Source organism: Neocloeon triangulifer, unplaced genomic scaffold (genome assembly GCF_031216515.1).
Source record: "Neocloeon triangulifer isolate White Clay Creek 2 clone unplaced genomic scaffold, ASM3121651v1 ptg000017l, whole genome shotgun sequence".
Classification (NCBI taxonomy): Eukaryota; Metazoa; Arthropoda; class Insecta; order Ephemeroptera; family Baetidae; genus Neocloeon; species Neocloeon triangulifer.
The window spans coordinates 1358395-1378427 of NW_026775559.1; the positions used below are offsets into that span (position 1 = coordinate 1358395).

The window sequence follows — 20033 nt, forward strand, 5'->3', positions numbered from 1 at the left end:
CAGCAGTAACTGGCTTCAACCTATTACGTTTTTTGGTCCAGATATGACCCAGAGCACTGAACATTCGTTCAATGCCTGCTGATGAAGGGGGCATTGAAAAAAGGTCGGCGAGATATTCACAGAATAATGCACACTCCTCTCGCTCTGGGAAAACTTTAACTCTTTTGGCCATGAGCCGCCACCACTTTGCAGCAGTCAAATTTTCTGAAAGAGGAGTTTTCAGGGTGCAAGAATCGAAGAACGATTCATCCTGGATTTCCCACAGAGGCAAGTATTCCTCAAGGCCTGGTCGAGCTTGCTTGAGGAATTCTTCGGCCAACTGTCTCTGCGACGGAAGGATGCTCTCTCCTATAATATAATAAAAATTTGTTTGAAGCTGAAGTTAAATTTTGACATTTATTTTATTAAGTTATTCAATTTTTTTAAGAAAAAAAAAATTAGCTGTTTACTGAAAACTGAAAATTCTGATTTCTATAATTCAAATTTTTCAAAATTCATGAACTTTATAAATTCATCTTATTTATCACAGGTTAAAGATTAACTCATAAAAGTCATAGATAGCTTTAAGAAAAATAAAAATCTAATCTAATTTTCATTTATTGAAGTCCTGGTTATAGTGGTTATAAACGCAACTAAAAACTAAAAATATATATTAAGAAACAACTTAAAAAAATTTAAATTTTTAAAAAGTCCAACTTATTAATTAACTATTTACCTCTTACAGTAGGGTGGCACATAAAAGCAAGCCAATGAGCTCCAGTGAGTGTATTTTTCATTTTCAGCTTCACAATATTTTTGTGCTCGGGTGTCAGTTCTGAAGCAGCCATCAAAATGCTGAACTCTTTGACAACGTCACACAACGTGGCTGAGTCACTCTGGAGCTGGAAAATTTATTTTATTAGAATTAATAGAAACATTAGTAATGGAAACACAATAAGATCTTTAATTTTTATAAAAAAAAAAAACAATTTTAAAAATTACCTTATCAACCGAGTTTGCTACGAGTGACGTCTGTGCTTTGTAATCAATTGAAGCTGAAAGGAGCCCTGAATTCTTCAGCAAGTTCGAAATGTCTCTTTCGACTTCATTAGGTGTTTCAGCTACAATTCTCAAATAGATCGAGTGGTTCCCAATGAAAGATTCCATCGTTTGATCATTAGAGCACCATCTCACTTCACTGGGCAGGACAGGTTTTTTTCCTCCTTTTTGGAGAACCAGTTGCTAAAAGGGACAAAAATGAAAAATTAAATTAATAATAATATTGGCTTCATATATATTTTTCTTAGTATCTCTTACGCTTAAAACTTGATGATTTTTGAAGTACTTTTGGACTCGAACAACTTGTTTCTGAATAGTCACATTCGATACCTTCTCACCAATGTTGGCGAACGCGTGTGCAGCACAGCCATAAAAGGCAATCTCAGGGAATTCTTCCTCCAACATCCTCCTCATGGATACCATTTTTGCTTCAGAATCAGTGACCATCGCAGTGGGCTAGGAAAATTTAGTAAAGAAAATTTTATAAAATTGAACTAAAAAATTAAATATTAGAATTCAAATACAAATTTTTGAATTTTTGTTATATTTTATAATATTTTTTGTGTTCATAAACAGAAGTTATAACAGATTTCATTATTTTGATTAAAAAAAAAGAGTTTAACAATTTAGAACGGAAATTTCATTTAATTAAAATAATAATAATAATTACCTTGCGACCAAAGCGTTCAGTTGTTGACGCAATTGTTATTCTAGCCTTCTCTGCGCAAAACTCTGCTGTCTTATGCTCAACTCCAGCGTTCTCGACGCTCAGTAGAAAATTCTCGCCGTGGACAAAGACAGACGTTCCAATGAGAGGCTCTTGTGATGTGCTGCTCCAGCCGTCCTGGCTGATGCTGTATGCTAGATTTCGGGTTTTAACTCTATTGTCAAGGGCATCATCTGCTTCTGTAGCGCATTTCTCCAGTAGCGCTCCAGAAAGGTCATCGGGCGAGGGTGGAGTGTATCCCGGCCTAGCCTTGGCCCACAGTTTCTTATAACTTTCACTTGCAGCCCCATTGAAGGCATAGGCATTTTCATAAAAGTATTCAGAAATAAGCTTATCAAGCTCCTAAAAAATAAAAAATAAAATAAAACTAACATTTATCATGCATTTACCAACGACAATAATATAATCACTTTGATTTTAATAAAAGTGAATTAAGTGAAAGGAAAATTTGTAACAAAATTATATAAAATATTTAATTAAAATGACTTTACACAACCAAATGGAACCATTTATGAAATATATAATATATAAATACATAAAAAATAGAAAAATATTTATAAGAAAACTAGTTAAAAAAAAATTTACACAAGCAAAATAAAACATACCTGTTTGTCTTTCTCCGTTGTTTTTAGAACAAAGTCTGCCAATGATGGCTGCAATGTTGATTTGCTTCTACCACCGGAGACTCCACAGCCTCCGGACACCTGTACGTCGTCCTCATCGTCTTCGTTTGAATCCGGTCCTAAATCCTCGTCTTCCTGTTGTTGCTTTTTCCTCCTTTCCTGCTGCTGCTTAGAATAAGCAGTGCATTTCTGAAGGTGAGCTCGAATTCGCTCTGGTCGCCCACTGATGGTTTCCTCACAGTGCTTACAAAGTGTACGGGACACACCATCTTCGCTAGTTTTGGAGACCTCTTTCCAACATGCATCTAGTTTTCTTCCACCAGCAGCTTTGCTGGTGGAAGCCATTTTCTGCTTTGAGCGTGGTGTTTAGAAATAATTTAGATTTTAAGGGTGAAGGGTTTCAGAAACTCGGGAAAGGAAAAAACTTTGTTGCGTCTTTTCTTGGACAACAACTGTGCAGCGACAGTGTGTAGTTTGCATGTGAGACATATGCGTGATGTATGACTCATAAGCAGAGAAAATTTCGTTTGCTCACGCTCGGTCTGGCTCTGCTCACAAACACGAATTGTTTCGTCTTCGTTTGACGTTTTACGCACATTCCGTGGGCTTTTCGTCTCTCCTCTCCCCATTCTTGGTTTCTTCACGTTCTCTATTCAAGTGACTTGTACATAACCCGCCTCGGCTCGGCTGCCTCGCCGCCTCTGTTTCTCTTCTCTTAAGTATTTCAACAGTACATGTCAGAATATGTTATTTTTATTTACAATTTATACACCAACTTTTAACTTGACATCTTTTTTTTACAGAAAGAAATTCAAGATTCATTTTTTTTAATGCATTTTTGGCATTTTTGCAAATTAATTGAAAAAGTAAAATTTTTGAGACTTATTTGAAATTTCAATGAAAAAACCAGATAAATCCGGTCAAAACCTTGTGGAAAAAACCGGTTTAAACCACCGGTGGTTTAAACCGGCTGGCAAAATCTCGGAACACTGCAAACCCACTACAAAACGACTGCAAGCGACTCCAAGATGACTACAAACCCACTACAAAACGACTGCAAGCGACTCCAAGTTGACTACAAACTCACTACAAAACGACTGCAAGCGACTCCAAGTTGACTACAAACTCACTACAAAACGACTGCAAGCGACTCCAAGTTGACTACAAACTCACTACAAAACGACTGCAAGCGACTCCAAGTTGACTACAAACTCACTACAAAACGACTGCAAGCGACTCCAAGTTGACTACAAACTCACTACAAAACGACTGCAAGCGACTCCAAGTTGACTACAAACTCACTACAAAACGACTGCAAGCGACTCCAAGATGACTACAAACTCACTACAAAACGACTGCAAGCGACTCCAAGTTGACTACAAACTCACTACAAAACGACTGCAAGCGACTCCAAGATGACTACAAACTCACTACAAAACGACTGCAAGCGACTCCAAGTTGACTACAAACTCACTACAAAACGACTGCAAGCGACTCCAAGATGACTACAAACTCACTACAAAACGACTGCAAGCGACTCCAAGTTGACTACAAACTCACTACAAAACGACTGCAAGCGACTCCAAGTTGACTACAAACTCACTACAAAACGACTGCAAGCGACTCCAAGTTGACTACAAACTCACTACAAAACGACTGCAAGCGACTCCAAGATGACTACAAACTCACTACAAAACGACTGCAAGCGACTCCAAGTTGACTACAAACTCACTACAAAACGACTGCAAGCGACTCCAAGTTGACTACAAACTCACTACAAAACGACTCTCAAAATGCGCTAAAACACGCAAAGCCCTTCATATTTATATACCACCTCGCTTAAACATCCCAACAATTTTACCATCAATAAGCCGTCAACTATTTCGACTGTTGAACCAGCTGACCTTGCTATCAATTTTGAAACAAAAAGGTCAGCCGCTAGTAATAAAAACATAAATGAATAAAACCAAGTCAAACATTTTCTTGACTTTGGCTGAGCTGAGTGTTCATTGCAGTTGCACTTTTGACAGCCGGCAGCCGGTAGCCAGCCACTGGTTCAATACTTGATTTGATAGCCATACGAAAAAGATGTATTTGCCCAAATTAACTTTGACGAAAAGGTATTTAAATATTTGGGAAACCTTAAGATGAAAGAAATGCAAATTCTTTTTTCTTTTACTTTTTCACGTTCACTAATTTTTTTCCTTTTTTATTTGTTAAGTGTAATTACAAAAAAAAATAGGCGAATTTAATTTATCTACAAATAAAAAAATAAGCTTGAGAATTTTAATTTTTCAGAGTTGAGAAATTTGAAATTTCACGTGCAAAAAATTTCAATAGAAAAAAATCCTTGCATAATTTCGCTTTGATGAAGAGGTCTTTAGAAATTTCTGAGCAAAATAAATATGCAATTTTAAATTAAGTTAGATACAGATTTTTGTGTTAGCTTTGGATTTCAATTTTGCCCTCATTTCCATGATCCTGCGCGGGTTAAATATTTATCCCGTAGAGGGGGCTAAGAAAAGATATATCCCCCAATAACTTGGGGAGAAAAAATTGAAGGTGGGACAAAAAATATTTAACCCGGGACAGTGGTCTAAATTTTATCCCTTTGGATTTATCCCGGGATATCTTTTATCCCGGGAGAGCTAAGTCTCTTGAATCTCCCCCATTATTTGCAAGAAAAAATTGGTGAAAAATGCATACATGGGTGCGCTCAACAATTTTGCGCTCGCGCTCGCGCTCGCGATCACTGGCAACAGTGCGCTCGCGCTCTGCGCTCGCGCTCAAGATTTTGAAAATGTTGCGCTCGCGCTCTGCGCTCGCGCTCAAATTTTTAAAAAGTCTTGCGCTCACGCGTTGCGCTCAAAAATATTTTTATCCGAAGAAAAATGCGACTTTTAAGACAATTTTTTAATATAACAAAAAATACATCGGCAATTGGAAATGATAAAGTTGAAGTTAAATCACCAAAATTGGGATCAGTTTTGAAGTTTTTGGTATAAAAACACTGTTTTTCATTACAATTTTTGATCAAATTCGGGAATTTTTACTTTTGGTTTGAGCGCAAAATGAGCGCAATTGAGCGCTGCGCTCAGCGACCAATGCGCTCGCGCTCTGCGCTCGCGCTCACGATTTTGAAAATCGTGCGATCGCGCTCTGCGCTCGCGCTCATGAGCGCAGAGCGCGAGCGCAGATCGCAGAGCGCAAATTGCGCTCTGCCCATGTATGGAAAAATGTGTGGATTTATTTGTACTTGAAATTTTGTAAAATGTCTATGTAAAATTTTAGAACATTAGAATTGAACTATAAATTATTCCTTATATCAAAAAGTAGAATTTATTTTATTCGAATCCATAGTTCTCCAGAACGTTATTTTAAATACTCCATCACTGGTTAAATATTTTATACTATTTCATCGCCTTTTTTCTATTTTTTCTTGTAAAAGAGGCCTTTGCTCCAAAATTTGAACAAAAACACAAAGAATTATTATTTTAATGAGCATCACTTGCACGTTTGAGCCAATTGTTGTTTGACATGTCATTTCATTCATTTATTTAAGATGATGATTTTTTTCACAATTAACATTAAAAATGCACAAAGCCTGTTAAAAATAGGTACATATTTTCTATTTCCATAACAACTATTTATCAAAATCACGCGACACGCCAGAGCTATATTGCACAATAAATGTCGCAAGCTATTTTTATGGCTCTCGGCATTATTGTGTGTTTATGCGACTAATTAAAAGGCCATAAAGGCCGAAAATTGTTGCTGAATAAGTAGGAAAACGATCACGCGTGCGAGAGACGAGAAGAGCAATAAAATCGGCCATAAAAGGGGCCGAATTTTATTCAATCTTGGAAAAATCAATAGCAGCAAAGGTTGGCAGGAACCGTCCCTGCTTGGCACATACCCTGGTGACCTACTTACGGGGGCGGTGCTAATGGCGGGAGGCACGCATGCAAGCAATGGCACACGGAGCGGGAACGCATCCAAAATTTAATGAAAGACCCGAAAATAAAGAGAGGGTTAAACCCCCTCCATTTTTTTTTATTATCTTATTGTTGTTGGGGTTGAAAGAGGAGGAAGGCCTTATTATTACCCCGAGGGGTGACGAAGCCTCGCACGGGGAGCCATTTGTCATAATAATTTATGGTAATAAGATGAGCCCGGCTCCCTCTTCGGCCCCCAGATTTGAACCGCAAATCGCGAGACGCGTGAATTTGTTTACCCCTTAGGCTGCAGCTTTATGTGGGACTAAGTGGTGTGTAAAATTCCATCTCGTCATCTCGCTGCAACAAAAACTGGCGTGCAAAAGTTTTGCCAGCGCTGCAGCCGTATCTGATTGTTTTTTACTGCTTCACAATGTTCCAGAAGGTTTGATTCTGGCGAGGAAAAAATATGAGACCGAAGCAGCAAAGTGAATGTGACACTTTTGTTGACATCATCAATCCGGTTCAACCATATTAATCCTCTGCAATTCAAAAAAGTTGACTAAATATGGACATTGTTAGAAAAAATTAAATTCAAAAGAGTTCCCTTTTTCGGGGAAATAAATATAGACCATTTTCACAAATACGACAAATATAAAAGCAACTATAAAAAATTTATGAAATATTTATTTAATATATGTGAGCTCTCTATACAGAAAGAAATTAGAATTGTTTTATATATCCTGAAATTTGCTGCATTTCATTTTTTCTTCTTTTGTTGCAATCTCGGAATGGATTTTCTAAAAGTGGGTCTTACGACGGCCATCAAAACAACCCGGAAATTGGAACCAGTTGGCGCTTTTGTCGAACCCATCACGCGATGTAATCCGTTCGGCGCCGATTCCAAACGTTGGCGAGCGGCCTATCCTACCCATCCACCGAATGACCCATCTCGCTTTTTCCCAGCACGCGCCCCGAGCGAATTGGGTCACAGGGACAAAGGCGACACGCACTTCCTCCCCAGTAAGAAAAAAACGCACTCTTGGCTAAGAAAACTAACAGAGGACTGCAGTCCTCCGATTTATACAAGGCAGCGCGCGCATTCCAATGCAGCTGCTGCACCCTCTGCAAATTTAGAGCTCATGAGCCATGCAAATCACGCGCCCAGACGCAAACACTATAGTGAGGATGTAAACAAGGAAAATAATTGCACGATGAAGCATCCTTGAAGTAGGTCAACGTTTTTATTTATTTATTTATTTATTAATCTTGTATTTTTTTTATAACTCAATTTAAACAACAGCGTTATTTTAAATGTTAATTTATTATTATTTTTATTATTACTAAGACAAATTATGTTATTTAAATCTTTAACTTCAAATTAAATGAAAGCGTGTTAAATTTATTCTCTTCACTTGGTAACTCTTATAAATTTAATTCAATATATATTAATAAAAAAAAATTGTGATTAAATAATAACAACTTCGTCGATATCTCAGTTTACGAAATTTAAATAACATTTTGTTTTATATTCCTAGTGAAATCAAAGCAACTCTTGAAATGGGCGAGAAAGAGCTCCAGGACAAAATTTAATAAAAGAGCATAATAATTCGCAGTTGCTGACAAGTTAATATCGTGCCGCCAGTTTCTTTCTTTTTAATATAAAAACCCTCTGCGTTTCTCTTGTTGGACGACTCCAAGCATTTCCCTCTTTTATCCTCTTTTCGGAGCTGAAATTCGAAGCATTTCGCGCGTCCGCTGCATTTTGTCACATTTTTCACCTTTCGCTCTTTCAGTCATTTGTTTCAATCAGGTGCGCAAGCGGCAGGCAAGAATTGCTCAATTTATCGCCCGTCCGTCCGTCCGATCGTTCCTGCCGAGCTAAACCACCCTGCGCCCCATTAGCAGTATTTCTCTTGAGCTCTTCTCTCGAACCATTCCTCTCCATTTCAACGCTCAATTTGGCCCCAAGACCGGAGTAATTACTGCTGTCTCGAATGGTTTCCTTCTGCTCCATGTACTTGCACAAATCGAAGGCCAACTTCTGTTGATTTATGATGGGCTAAACATTTCTGACACAAATTCAATTTCTATAGTCATAATTTCTATACATTTGGTTTTAAATAAATAAACGTTTAAATTATATTCCTCAAGACACTCACAGGCTTCCAACATAACATAATATTAATTTAATTCAATATTTTTCATATTAACTTCCTCAATTGGTTGTTGACCTAGCTTCAATCAATTTTCATAAATATAGTTAGTACCTTTCATAAGCGTCGGTTGGAATAATAGACTATTTAAATATATTTGAGTCCAACGTTAAAAGAATGTAGAAAGAAAATTTAATGTAATTATCTAATTTAAATTATTATTAAAACAATAAAAAAAAACACATTTTTAAATTTAAAGCAAAAAGTTAAAATAATAAATAATTTACAAAAAATTAAATTGTCTTATAGGTTGATAAAATAAGTTTGCATGTTTATAAAAAAAAATTCCTTTATTTAAAAAAATAATAATAAAGTTATTCGATATTAATATGCATCCTTGGGAATTTAAATAATCTAAGAGCAGACAAGCATTTTATTAATAAATTAAAACACTGTCTGATAACACTGACTTTCCCTAGGCAGAACAGGTGTGTGCAAACCAGAGCCAGTCCATATTTGGCGGGGACGTGGGACGAAATGTGGAGCGAACAAGACGCCGCCGGCACTGCGGTGCATTCTAATTAAATCAATGCGCGCGCGATATACTGCACAAAGGCGAGCGACCCGGTGCACATTACATGGCGATCGGTGGGTGGGTGGGTGAGTTGGTTGGTGGGCTCGGGATGCAGTGCAAACCGCTCCCTTTGAGCATGCACGAGTTGATTGCAGTGCCCCAGTAATGGCGGTTGGCGGCCGGCAATAATTCTCAGTCAGGCGCGTGCTTATCTCCGACACGAGACTCGCTTTTGCATCCCCGTCTGTTGTTACTGTGCCGCCTGTGCTGGAGGACACGGTGGAGGAACGTTTTATGCAGCGTGTTTTGTTCTCATACGACCACATAATTTTGATGAATGTAAATTTAAAACTAATTCATTTTTTTGATGTAATTCACAATTGTTTAATTTAATCTAATTTAAAAAAATCAGGCAATCCTGTGCTATGTTTTGATCAACGAAACGTTTAAACAGACTAGAAAGTAAAATTCGTGGTATGGAAAATTAGGGGATTATTTTGTTTAAAAACAGGTGACAAATAGATGATTATTTTGATTAAAAATTTAAAGATTATAGGAAGTTTTTAGGTGAAAATTTTATTAAATAGTCACCTTTCCTTAAAAAATATCGAACCATTTAAAAATAAGTTGTAACTGACTCAAATTTCATAGTACTTAATTCTTAAACCTCAATTCAGAAGGATTCTAGGTGTTCAGTTAATTCTAAAAATAACAAAATCTTAGTTAATGTCTTAGAAACAACCTATTTTCAAGTTTATTAATTAAGTCAAATTTTGGAAAACAATTTTTTTGACAAACTATACGGAAGACTAGAAAAAGATTTAAAAAAAAATCATTATTAATTAACGTTTGCTAATCTTTAATTTTAAGCACTTTTGAAATTTTTATCAAAATTGTTTAAAGGTTCGAACGAAAATTTCCATAAAAAATTAATTACAAACTTTCAAAAGAAACATTTTTCTCACAAAAATTACTCTCCATGGGGGGTTAAAAATTGCAACAAGAATTGCTACATTTTCGCTTTCCTGCTCCTCGTCTTTCCCATGGAAACAAATCATAAAAATAAAAAGCAGCCTGCGGGGGCGAAATTACCGGCTCGCCGTCGAGAACAATGGCTTTTAGCGTTACTTTTCTTTCCCGTCGGTCCGGCGGTCTCTCTCGTATAAAAGCTGCTTTCAAGGACTTGCTTGCTTTTTTAATGGCACTCTTTTCTTTGCGTTGGTTTTTGCAGAGATAAGAAAGGGGCGGGGCGGCGGAAATGAATATAAATTCACACAAACTACACCTTCGCAGGTCCCGGACGGGGATGACCTTGACCACCGCACATTAATTCGCCGGCCGGGGTAGTTTACTTTTGGGGCGCCACTTTATACGTGTCCTGCAAGACCCTGGGGCGCAATAACCAGCATTACGTATTAAACTTCATTGTTTGCATCGGTTGTGTTATTGCCGCACGTGAAATAATTGCTGTTCAGCCAACAACGACGCTGCAAACATTTCAGATGAAAAGGTTATTGTATTGCAGCAAACATATACATACGTTGATCGTTCAATTGCGGAGCTGATACATTATTCTATTATCAAGTTCGCCATTCATGCGCGATTCGGTAAAAGGAAATAATAAATCGATAGTTATCGTCGACTTAAATTTTAAAAACAAAAAATGTAGAATTCTAATTTCTTATTTTGGTTTTTATCATATTTAATTATAGATTTGCAAACCATCATTCAATTAAATTTTTTAATTATAGATCAAAAATTCAAATTTAGAATTTCTCATTTTTATCAAAACTAAAATTTGTGTTCATTACGATTATACTGATGTTTGTTAATTCAATTCACTAGAAAATATTTCTCTTAATTAGCTCTAGAAGTGAAAGGGTGATGGGTTTTAACCTATTTATTGGAAAGGAACTAACTTACAATTACTTAAAACTAGTAAAAAAGTCAAAATATGTTTTTTTAAACGATTTTTTGTAAGCACATAATTTAATCTAAAATCATTCCTTTTCAGAAAAAAAATCACTCAAAACCAAATTTTGCAAATAATTACCTATTTTTCATCTATTTCAGCTGAAAAATTTACCCATTTTCCTCACGCTTAAATCAAATATCATTTTGAAATGCAAACTAATTTTAACTTAAAACTAATTACATGGAAAATTTCTAAATAAATTTAACATAAAGGATTTACATCAAAATTTGAAACAAAAATCAGTAAAATACCATTGAAAAGTACAGCATGTATAGCCAAATATTTATTCCTCTTTCTCACAATAAGAAAGGAAGTCGGGCAACAAACAAAAGGCTCATAAATAATTGAAAAGCTGGTCGGGCGCAGCTGCCGCTCCCTCCTTTGGTTTCCCGACGACCAAGAATGCATAATATAATATTTGTGACGTAACGCGAGGGGGATAGCAATCTTTTTACCTCCGCTGGGCAAAGATTTATAATTTATCTCGGCAGGAAGGGATAACTTACTTGCTAGTTCTTTATTATTTGCGAGGTGTAACGCTGGTGTTAAATCTCGGGGTGGCCCAGATAAGAATGACTGCATGTGTGGCGGCACGTCTGCGGATATCGGCTTTAACCCTTCCCTCACCTGCTCGGGGCGTCTCGTCGCTCGCACGGTATTTGCAGAGGCAAACTGCACTTTCTGCACTCGGGGCGATCAATCGGATGGGACTTGAGTGGAGTAGAATTGTTTTACGTCAGTCTTCCGACAATGGGAACAGAGACACTTGACTGATAAAGGACGCTTTCATCTTGAATTATTTGCCTCGATCCATTGCTTGGCTCCGGCTTAAATGGGGGTGAACATCACGTATTTTGAGCGAAATGTTAAAAATAAAATCCAGATTAAACTAAATAAACTTGAATTATTGATAACAATATAATTATATTAAATTTATCAACTTAAAACCTAAATATATATTAAATTTATTTGTTATTGCAGCAATAAAAAAATCAAAACTTTATGATGCCGATTTGCATTAAAAATATAAAAAAACAAAACACAAATTTCAGTCCCAATTAAATTTGTTAAAATCTTACAAAATTACATGGCTTGCACTATGTGAAAGTTGTTGATATTGATTGAATAAAATGTCCTTAGTAAAAATGTAATTTAATTTTGAATTTGTTGTGTGTTTCAGCACGCGAATGCAGCGACGTCGAGTCAAACGAGCGTCGGAGGCGGCTCGTTGAGCGGAGGTGCGCCGAGTGGGGCCCACATGCCCGCTCACCAACACACCACCCACCATCACGTTGGGGCACCCATCTTGCACTCGGGCACTAAGTTCCGGCACGGCCTGCTCCAGCTCATGATCCACACCATCGACCCGCTGCATGACGGTAGGTTAGCTCCCCCGAGTCACGCCCGTCGCCGTCCGGCCCCCTCGGGGGCGGACGAGCGGCGCGGCCCCAGCCCCTTAGCCACCAGGTCACTTGGAGGATGCTGAGATCAATGCAGGCTTAATCTGTAATCAAACATGTACGAAAACCACCAAAGCAGTGAAGCTCAACAACTTAGTACTGTGGACAAAAATTAAAGGGCCGGTTTTGTGTTTCTGTTCGAGGTCGGATCGAACCGAGACAGAAAATGGGTCCTTTGACATTATATAGTGACACCTAATTACAGCTTATACGTCACATAAAAAGGCTCGTCTGACTCTCGATTTTGAAAATAACGATAAACTGAAAATGAGTATAATTTATTTTAATAATTGATGCATTTTATATTTAAAAAAAAAAACATTCTGTTTATTGGCAAAATAAGGAGATTCTAAGTTGAAAACTAATTGTTATCCAGGTGGTTGTAACAATGGAGATGGAAAAAAATTACATTTATCATTGATTTTCTAAAACAATCGGTTTCAACATTCTAAATTTCATCATCTAAATATTCACCCCTAAAATGATGTGGAATGATTAATTATTAAAATTTTAGGCCTGAATAGAAAGTTTCAATTCTCAACTTTTTTATAACTATTTTCATAATTTTACTTCACAGAATGTTTTTTCCCTTTCAAATTCAACAAAATACATAATTTTATTGTATCAAAATGTAAACGAATTTATGCAACTGGCTTGGCTCTAGTGACGACCGGGCTAGTCTAACTTTGCCGTTTCGAGCGAGAGTCGGCGGAGCTCGTTGCTCGAAAATAGATGTTTGATGGAAACAAGCCACACTATACTATATTCTCATACACTTATGTTATTATCATCCGCTTCGTACGCTTAGGATTATCGTCCACACTGCTTTTTTTTCCTTTTCTCTTCTCATTCTCAAACACATACACTTTGCTGCAATTTGCTCAGTCGAGCACTCCTTTAATGTGCAGCTTGAGCGAACACGCCAAATAAGCTGATCAACCCAATTTCTCTTCCTTTGAGAACTCGCCGGCAGTCAGACGTTCTTTCCCAGATAACATTCTTCTCGTTGAGTGATGGACTAGTCCAAATATATACGCTCCTGACGCTTTATCTCATAATCGAAAACTGATCGAGTGTGAAGAATACGGTGCGATCTGAGTGGATTTCCTGACATAATCACTTTCTGTGTCCGAAAAGAAACGATGATCTGTAAAATAACTAAATGCGATGGTTTTGGAAATTGATATTTGAAATTTTAGAAACTAACTCTAAAATGTCAAATTTATAATTGAAAAGTTTGGTAGTATAAAAATAATTCATAAAAATATTTTCACTTTCAGTTCATTCAATTCACTGGAAACTATCAAATATATCAAGTTTTAATAACATTTTTTTCTTCCTTTAGGATGTTTCAATACAAATTTATTTTTAAAAAATAAATCAGGTAAACTTTTTTGTCTGAAGAAAAACTATTCTGGATTGACCTTTTGAATGGTATCAATAAAAGTGACATTTTTGATCACGATTAACAGCCCTTTCAAATCTATTTCCACTCTTGTGCCTGAGGCGGATGTAAATTTTATTGGGATCTCGGGCGTTGCATGCCACAGAGTTTGGCACGTTGCACTCTCGGAGAGCCGCAGTGCCGTCGGTGAATCGTGTTAATTATCGGCTCGCGTGCCCTGGGCTGACAATAAATTGCACCCTCATCGCCCTCTCGAGCCGTCGCTCTCGCTCGCCGTCAAACAATTATTATCATTTTTCTTTGTGAGCGAAACGGGGTCATCGCGCAAGTGGCCGGTAGATGGGAAATAAATAAATCCCCCTTTTCAATACTTGCACAATTTGCTCCGTCGAAGAAAAGGAATTCGGCCGTAATAAATCATCCCTTTCTTTTCCACATTCCCGTCGGACAAAAGAAGAAGTATGAAATCGGTCTCTCGCCATTTCCCAAGTCGACTTTTTCTTTATATTTTTACTTCTTTTCCGGGACGAAAAGTCGTTATTGCGCCGGATCAAGTTTATCTTGCATCTTTGTTGACTGATTATCTGCGTTTATTCCTCTTTCATTCTTTGGAATGTAGGGCACACAAAAAAAATTGCGAACAGAGTGAAAAGGACGATTTCTCTTGTGGCAGAGGACCCGTGGGTAAAGGGCGATCAATAGGCCTCTCTCGCGCATTTATTGCTCCAGCAAATAAGCACACACGTGTGCGTGTAATTCAATACACACACAAACGAACGCTGCTCCTTTTAATTCGGGCAAACATTTCTTTTCCCCCGTTATTTCTTCGTATACGTACGTATTTGCACAGCGAAACAAAAGCAAAAAAGAAAAATGAAAGTGCTGGGCTGTGTGTGTGGGCGAAAGTGAGAGGTTTCACGTTCCCTTTCTTCTTGCCGCTGGGAACAAACGACGCGCACAAGTTGGTTTTTGACCTGCTTTCGCGGTCCCTTTCAACTCGGCTGCTTAATTAGCAAAATTTCCATACTGGCATAATATTTAAAGTGGATATCAACGAGCACAAAAAAGGCAGATTGCCAGTTGGCCAACCTGAGCAAATAGAATGAAACTCAAACAAGTTCAAAGCCTATTGTGCGGTGGACTTTGACGACTCGGATAGCTCAATTTTTTTAACTTTTATTAATCTTGGAAATTATTCATATTAAAAAATTTAAAACTTCTTGTAAGTTCAAAACATTAATTGTCATAAAACGTTGTAATTATGTATGTATTAATTTATTTTTCATTGATGTGCTTCTTTATACTGTCGTTCGTTTCTAAAAATGCTTTTGATGAGAATTTTTCTAAGAATTTTAAATTCCACAACGGATTAAACAATTAAAAAGTTAAAAAATTTAAAAATAAATTGTAGCTAAATTAAAGTAATAAAAAAAAATAAATGGAAAAAATGCATTTGAAGGCCAGCAAAGATCCATCAAGTAAACGTCGAACTGCGTCGAACCACTCTCAACTCATTAAAAACTCATGATCATCATTTTTTTATTTTTTTATAAATTTTGCCACAATTTGCACTTGTCACGCAGCACACTGTAAATAAATGCACCCTATATAGTCGCAAAGCACGACCAGCAAATCGTAATCCAGCCCATCATCAGCCACCCAGTGTTCCCGGCGGCATCGGATATCGAAAATTGGCACTCTCTCTTTCCCTTATCACACACACTCGTGACGCAAACGCCGAGCTGGAAAAAAGTTTGCATTCCTCGCACGTAGGCTGCGCGATCCAGCAGTTGGGGCCTCATTTTCCTCCAAATCTCTCGCCTTGTTTCCCGGAAAATGAATATATAGCTGTGCCTGTGCGCGTGTATATTTTATTATCGACCCCTGCTGCCGAAATCTCCGGGGCGACCCTGCACTACTACTACTACACTTGCTGGTTAGTTAGACGCACATGGCCCCGAGCAACCAACCACTTTTCCGACGACGAGACACACACACACAAATACACGCACCCACTCGCCATTGTCAGACACGTGGCTTTGTTTTGAGGCGAAATTCGCCGCCGCCGCCGCACTCCACTGAGAGAAGAAACCGACTCGGCCAACTTTCCTTTTGTTTTCAAATATCACCCAATTCGGCAACGGCCTTGCTCTTCATCAAAGGCCCCGCGCGCCATTGTGTCCAAAAACGACTGACTCAGTTTTGACTCTCTTTGATAACTTAATTTATTATTTTACACAAAATTTTTTATTAAAAAATATAGTATTTTGAATATTTTAGTACAAAATTAACTTATTTTTAAGAAAGAAAAAACTCTGGAATATCGAAATTCAAATCATGTTTTTCTGTAAGAGAAGTCGTATGTAGTTTAGGAAAATAATGAAATTAGAAAACTTTTGATTCAAAATAATCAGGGTCTTTTGAAATAAGTAACCTAATTACAGGCTTCACAAGAACTTTCTAATTTTTAGCCACAATCACTAATATTTTGTAAACACATACAATTTTCAAAATGCACTGCATGGTGAAAATCGTCACTAAAAATATATTTCACCTCCACTGTACTCTTTTTCTTATCACAGCATCCATCAAGTCAATTTATGTACTCTTGATTGTTTCTCTGTCACTGCCCCTAGCATTGCAAAATTTCCTTTTTTTTTTGCTCCACCGGCAAGATCAGGAAAATCGTCACGTCTGCGGACGACCAAGATTATTTCACAAGCGAGTGCAAAAATTCGCACTCGCATACATATCTGCCTGAAAATGCTAGCGGACGTGCTCGGAAAATTAAAAAATATAGAAGCGCCGAGCTGATGCATCTGGCTGTGTGTTTTTGTGTTATAAATTTTGCAGCTTCACTTTCGCCTTTGGTGTTTAGCATTTCGGTCAGGGACCAGTTTTTGCGGTTCCCTGCAATTGATGTTCCCCTTTCTTTCCCGCCAAAACCCGAGCCGCTTTTTGCTTCCGGATTGATCTCGGCGTTTTTCTTCCCTCTCGATTTCCGAAACAATGGGTCTTTTCCGCGCGTCCCAATTCGGTTTTATGACGGGGGGCGCACGAAGAGGGCCAACTAGGCATTTCTGACACTATCGCAATTCGACCCGTCCGTCGCTCTTATTCTCTCTCGCTCGCAAAATAAAACAAAAGCGGATCTGCCAAATGGCCAAGTGTGTCAGCCGGGGCGGATTATCCTGCCTGGGAAACGTTCTCTGATCGATCCGTGGTCCACGGACCAAGAATTTTTTTGACACATGTGTCCGGGAATATATTTCATTATAGACCGATGGTGAATTTTGGTGATTGATGGACACAAATTTGATTTATCACTCAATCCGCGATAGCGGCTCTTACAAAAAATGAATTCAACTACAAAATCGTTATTTTAAAGGGAGTAAAAATGCATTTTTGGGATCAAAAATATTTTTTTACATTTTTTGGGTGTTGCTAGACCCAGGTCTGCCTCTTTTAAAAGCAGAAAATTGTAAATCAATTTTATAAAATAAATGCCAAAATTGCAAAAAAAAAAAAATAATAATAATTCAAAATTCTTACCTGTAAAAATAATTTTCAATAATTTTTAACTTCCTTTTGTGATCAGATGTGAATTTTTATTGACTAAAAATAATTCAATGCAATAACAAACTTGAATGAAAAAATTTAAGAATCTTGCCTCCATCGAGATTGAAGTGATTAAATAAAATTATAATATGAAAAGGTTGATATCTCTTTTACCGGAATCACCATATTTAACTTCAGAAAGTGCTGCAATCGTGGCATGCAAAGTTAGAAACAAACTTCCTATTGCGTCATCGCTGTCTTGGACCTAATAAGGCAACTCTTACGGGCCAGGAAAAATAATATCCACTCTTTTTTTTTATAACTTGGCATTTGAACTCGCTCGGATTCCAATAATATTTCCGCAACTTTTTGTGTACTTGAGCAATTCATTTCAATATCCTGCAAACAGTAATATAGGTTTAGAGAAATTTCGCTAGCGGGAAATCCTCCAAAAGAACGAAAGACGCAAAGTTTGCTTGTAGCTGCTCATATATAAAATCGTTTCAGTGTACTTTTTAGTATTGCTTTTCGCAGTGAGAGAGAGTTGGGCCAACTTCTTTTCCTTTCTTCCGAGGGCGGCCTCGATGAATGTTGTTTAGTTTTGCTCTCTCGCAACTCTCGGCGTGCTTTTATTTGCCGAGGCTGCCGACTGCTCATCGTGATTTACAACTTGGTAAGCGAGCCCTGATTAAAAAGTTTGCGCGCTAAAAAAAACTCGGCACAAAAATGGAGGCGATATTACCCGCCGCGGGATTAAGTGCGCGAGCGAGTGCGAGCGTTTCAGCTTGATTATTTTGCCAAATTGCGGACCACTCTCTTTCCTCTGTCAAGTAGTGCACCCGCAAAAAACAAACACATCGCGGTAATGGACCCAGATTAGTCCATTCAAAATGATTCGCTATGTATTTGTGCTAATGCTTTTGCAAGCATATTTATTTAAAACTTCCAAAGAGCACATCTTTGATTTTGTTATCCTTCTTATTTATTTATTTTAGTCAAAGGAATGAATATTAAAAAAAATTTGTTAGAATTAAAATAAGCTCAATGTTATAATTAATAAATAATAATTAATTTTTTGCAAGTAAAATTAAATCAATCATACATACTGACAAATTAATTCAAATTCTATAAAACAATGACCGCAGCATATGTTTAATAACAAAAACTAACAAATAATCAATAATGCTTTTAAGTTTTTTCCAACGACCAAGATCGATTCTATTAAACTGGCTCTCTATTTAAGAGAATGGGCTGTCAAATTTGAGAAGTGCTGTCACTCGATCATATATTTACATAACTTGAGCACTTTTCTTTTGTGATAGAATGCAAATGGTTGTCGTAAAGAGCGGCACAATGTCGCTGTCTCGGTGGTACTCTGGAGAGAAAAAGCGCAGCTCAAACTACACCCTAGATGCACATGATGTGTGACTTTAGCATGGAAAAAAAACACGCGCATAACGTGAGTGAAAGAGTGAACGACGGGTGGATACATTTTCTAGCTTGAATTAGGTCACACCGACTGACTTGCGAGCGAGAGAGAGATGAAGCTACATCAGACCTGATGAACTTTTGATGACAAAAGTAATATTGAGTAGCCCGAGTGGAAAAATAATGCCACCGTCCGCTGCTTTTTGATTACTCTTTTCGCACACAATAAAAATAGTGGAAAAATAATGAAAATTGAAACAAAATCTTTTTCCGCTGAATTTTTATTTATTTTAGAATCTTGAGCAAATTTAAGGATCTTATTTTTGTTCTAAAATTAAAATTTTAATACTTAATTGTAATTGCAAATAAATGTTTTGAATTACCATCCTTTCTATTTCCAAGTTAATAAAATGGCAAATTAAATAAAAAAATTACAAATATGAAAGTTACTAGTGCTACAAAATTGTTAAATCCACCTTATTCGGGTTTCAATTGGAATAACTGCGTTTCCTGGGCATAAATTTTTCACTTCCCGTTTTGATATGTTTTTCCAGTGCAGTACATCCGGTGCTGAGCCTCATTAATTTCGGTCCAAAGCCAGCTTTGCTCGAATTTATTATTTTTAGAGAAGAATAACAATGGTGACGCTTTTGTTGCAACAAAAATAACAACACAGCTTCATATCTGCTTAAACGTGATTATTAAATTACGTCACTCCGACCTTTGTAATATTTGTCCCGCCGCCGCCGTGTGCGGGATCATTTCGCAGCGAATGCAGATAATGCTTTTGTGATTGCTGTTTTGTTTCACCCCGCACATCACGAACCGATGTCACTTCGCTCGTTTTGATTTAACAAGAAAAAAATGTTCACCACAGGGCGAAATGTGCCGCGAACCGAATTTAATTAATTTTTCAACTGCTTTTCTTGTGCTTTTTGTGTAACATTCATAATTCTCTCTTAGCGCAGTTAAAAAGCAAGCAAGCAACACCTGCTACTTAAAAAGTACTACTTCTTCTCTGCATTGCATCCCGTATACCTGGTGTTTCCATAGAACAGAAGCTCGTCCGCAGGAAATTGACTGACTCGTCTGTTAGAAGCTGTCGCGCCGCTGCCGTTCTCATTGGGCACATAAAATAACTTTTCAACTCCCGT

The 20033-nt window shown here is 37.4% G+C and overlaps 1 protein-coding gene across 4 annotated transcripts in view; it reads left to right on the plus strand.

Moving 5' to 3' along the window:
- The window catches only part of LOC132202949 (sodium/potassium/calcium exchanger Nckx30C), a 96791-nt gene that overhangs the window by 55623 nt on the left and 21135 nt on the right, over positions 1 to 20033 (plus strand). For all 4 annotated transcript variants that reach the window (XM_059630310.1, XM_059630308.1, XM_059630309.1 and 1 more), the window contains one exon: positions 12209 to 12407. In XM_059630310.1, the coding sequence (XP_059486293.1) occupies positions 12209 to 12407 (199 nt within the window). The remainder of the gene's footprint in view (positions 1 to 12208; positions 12408 to 20033) is intronic.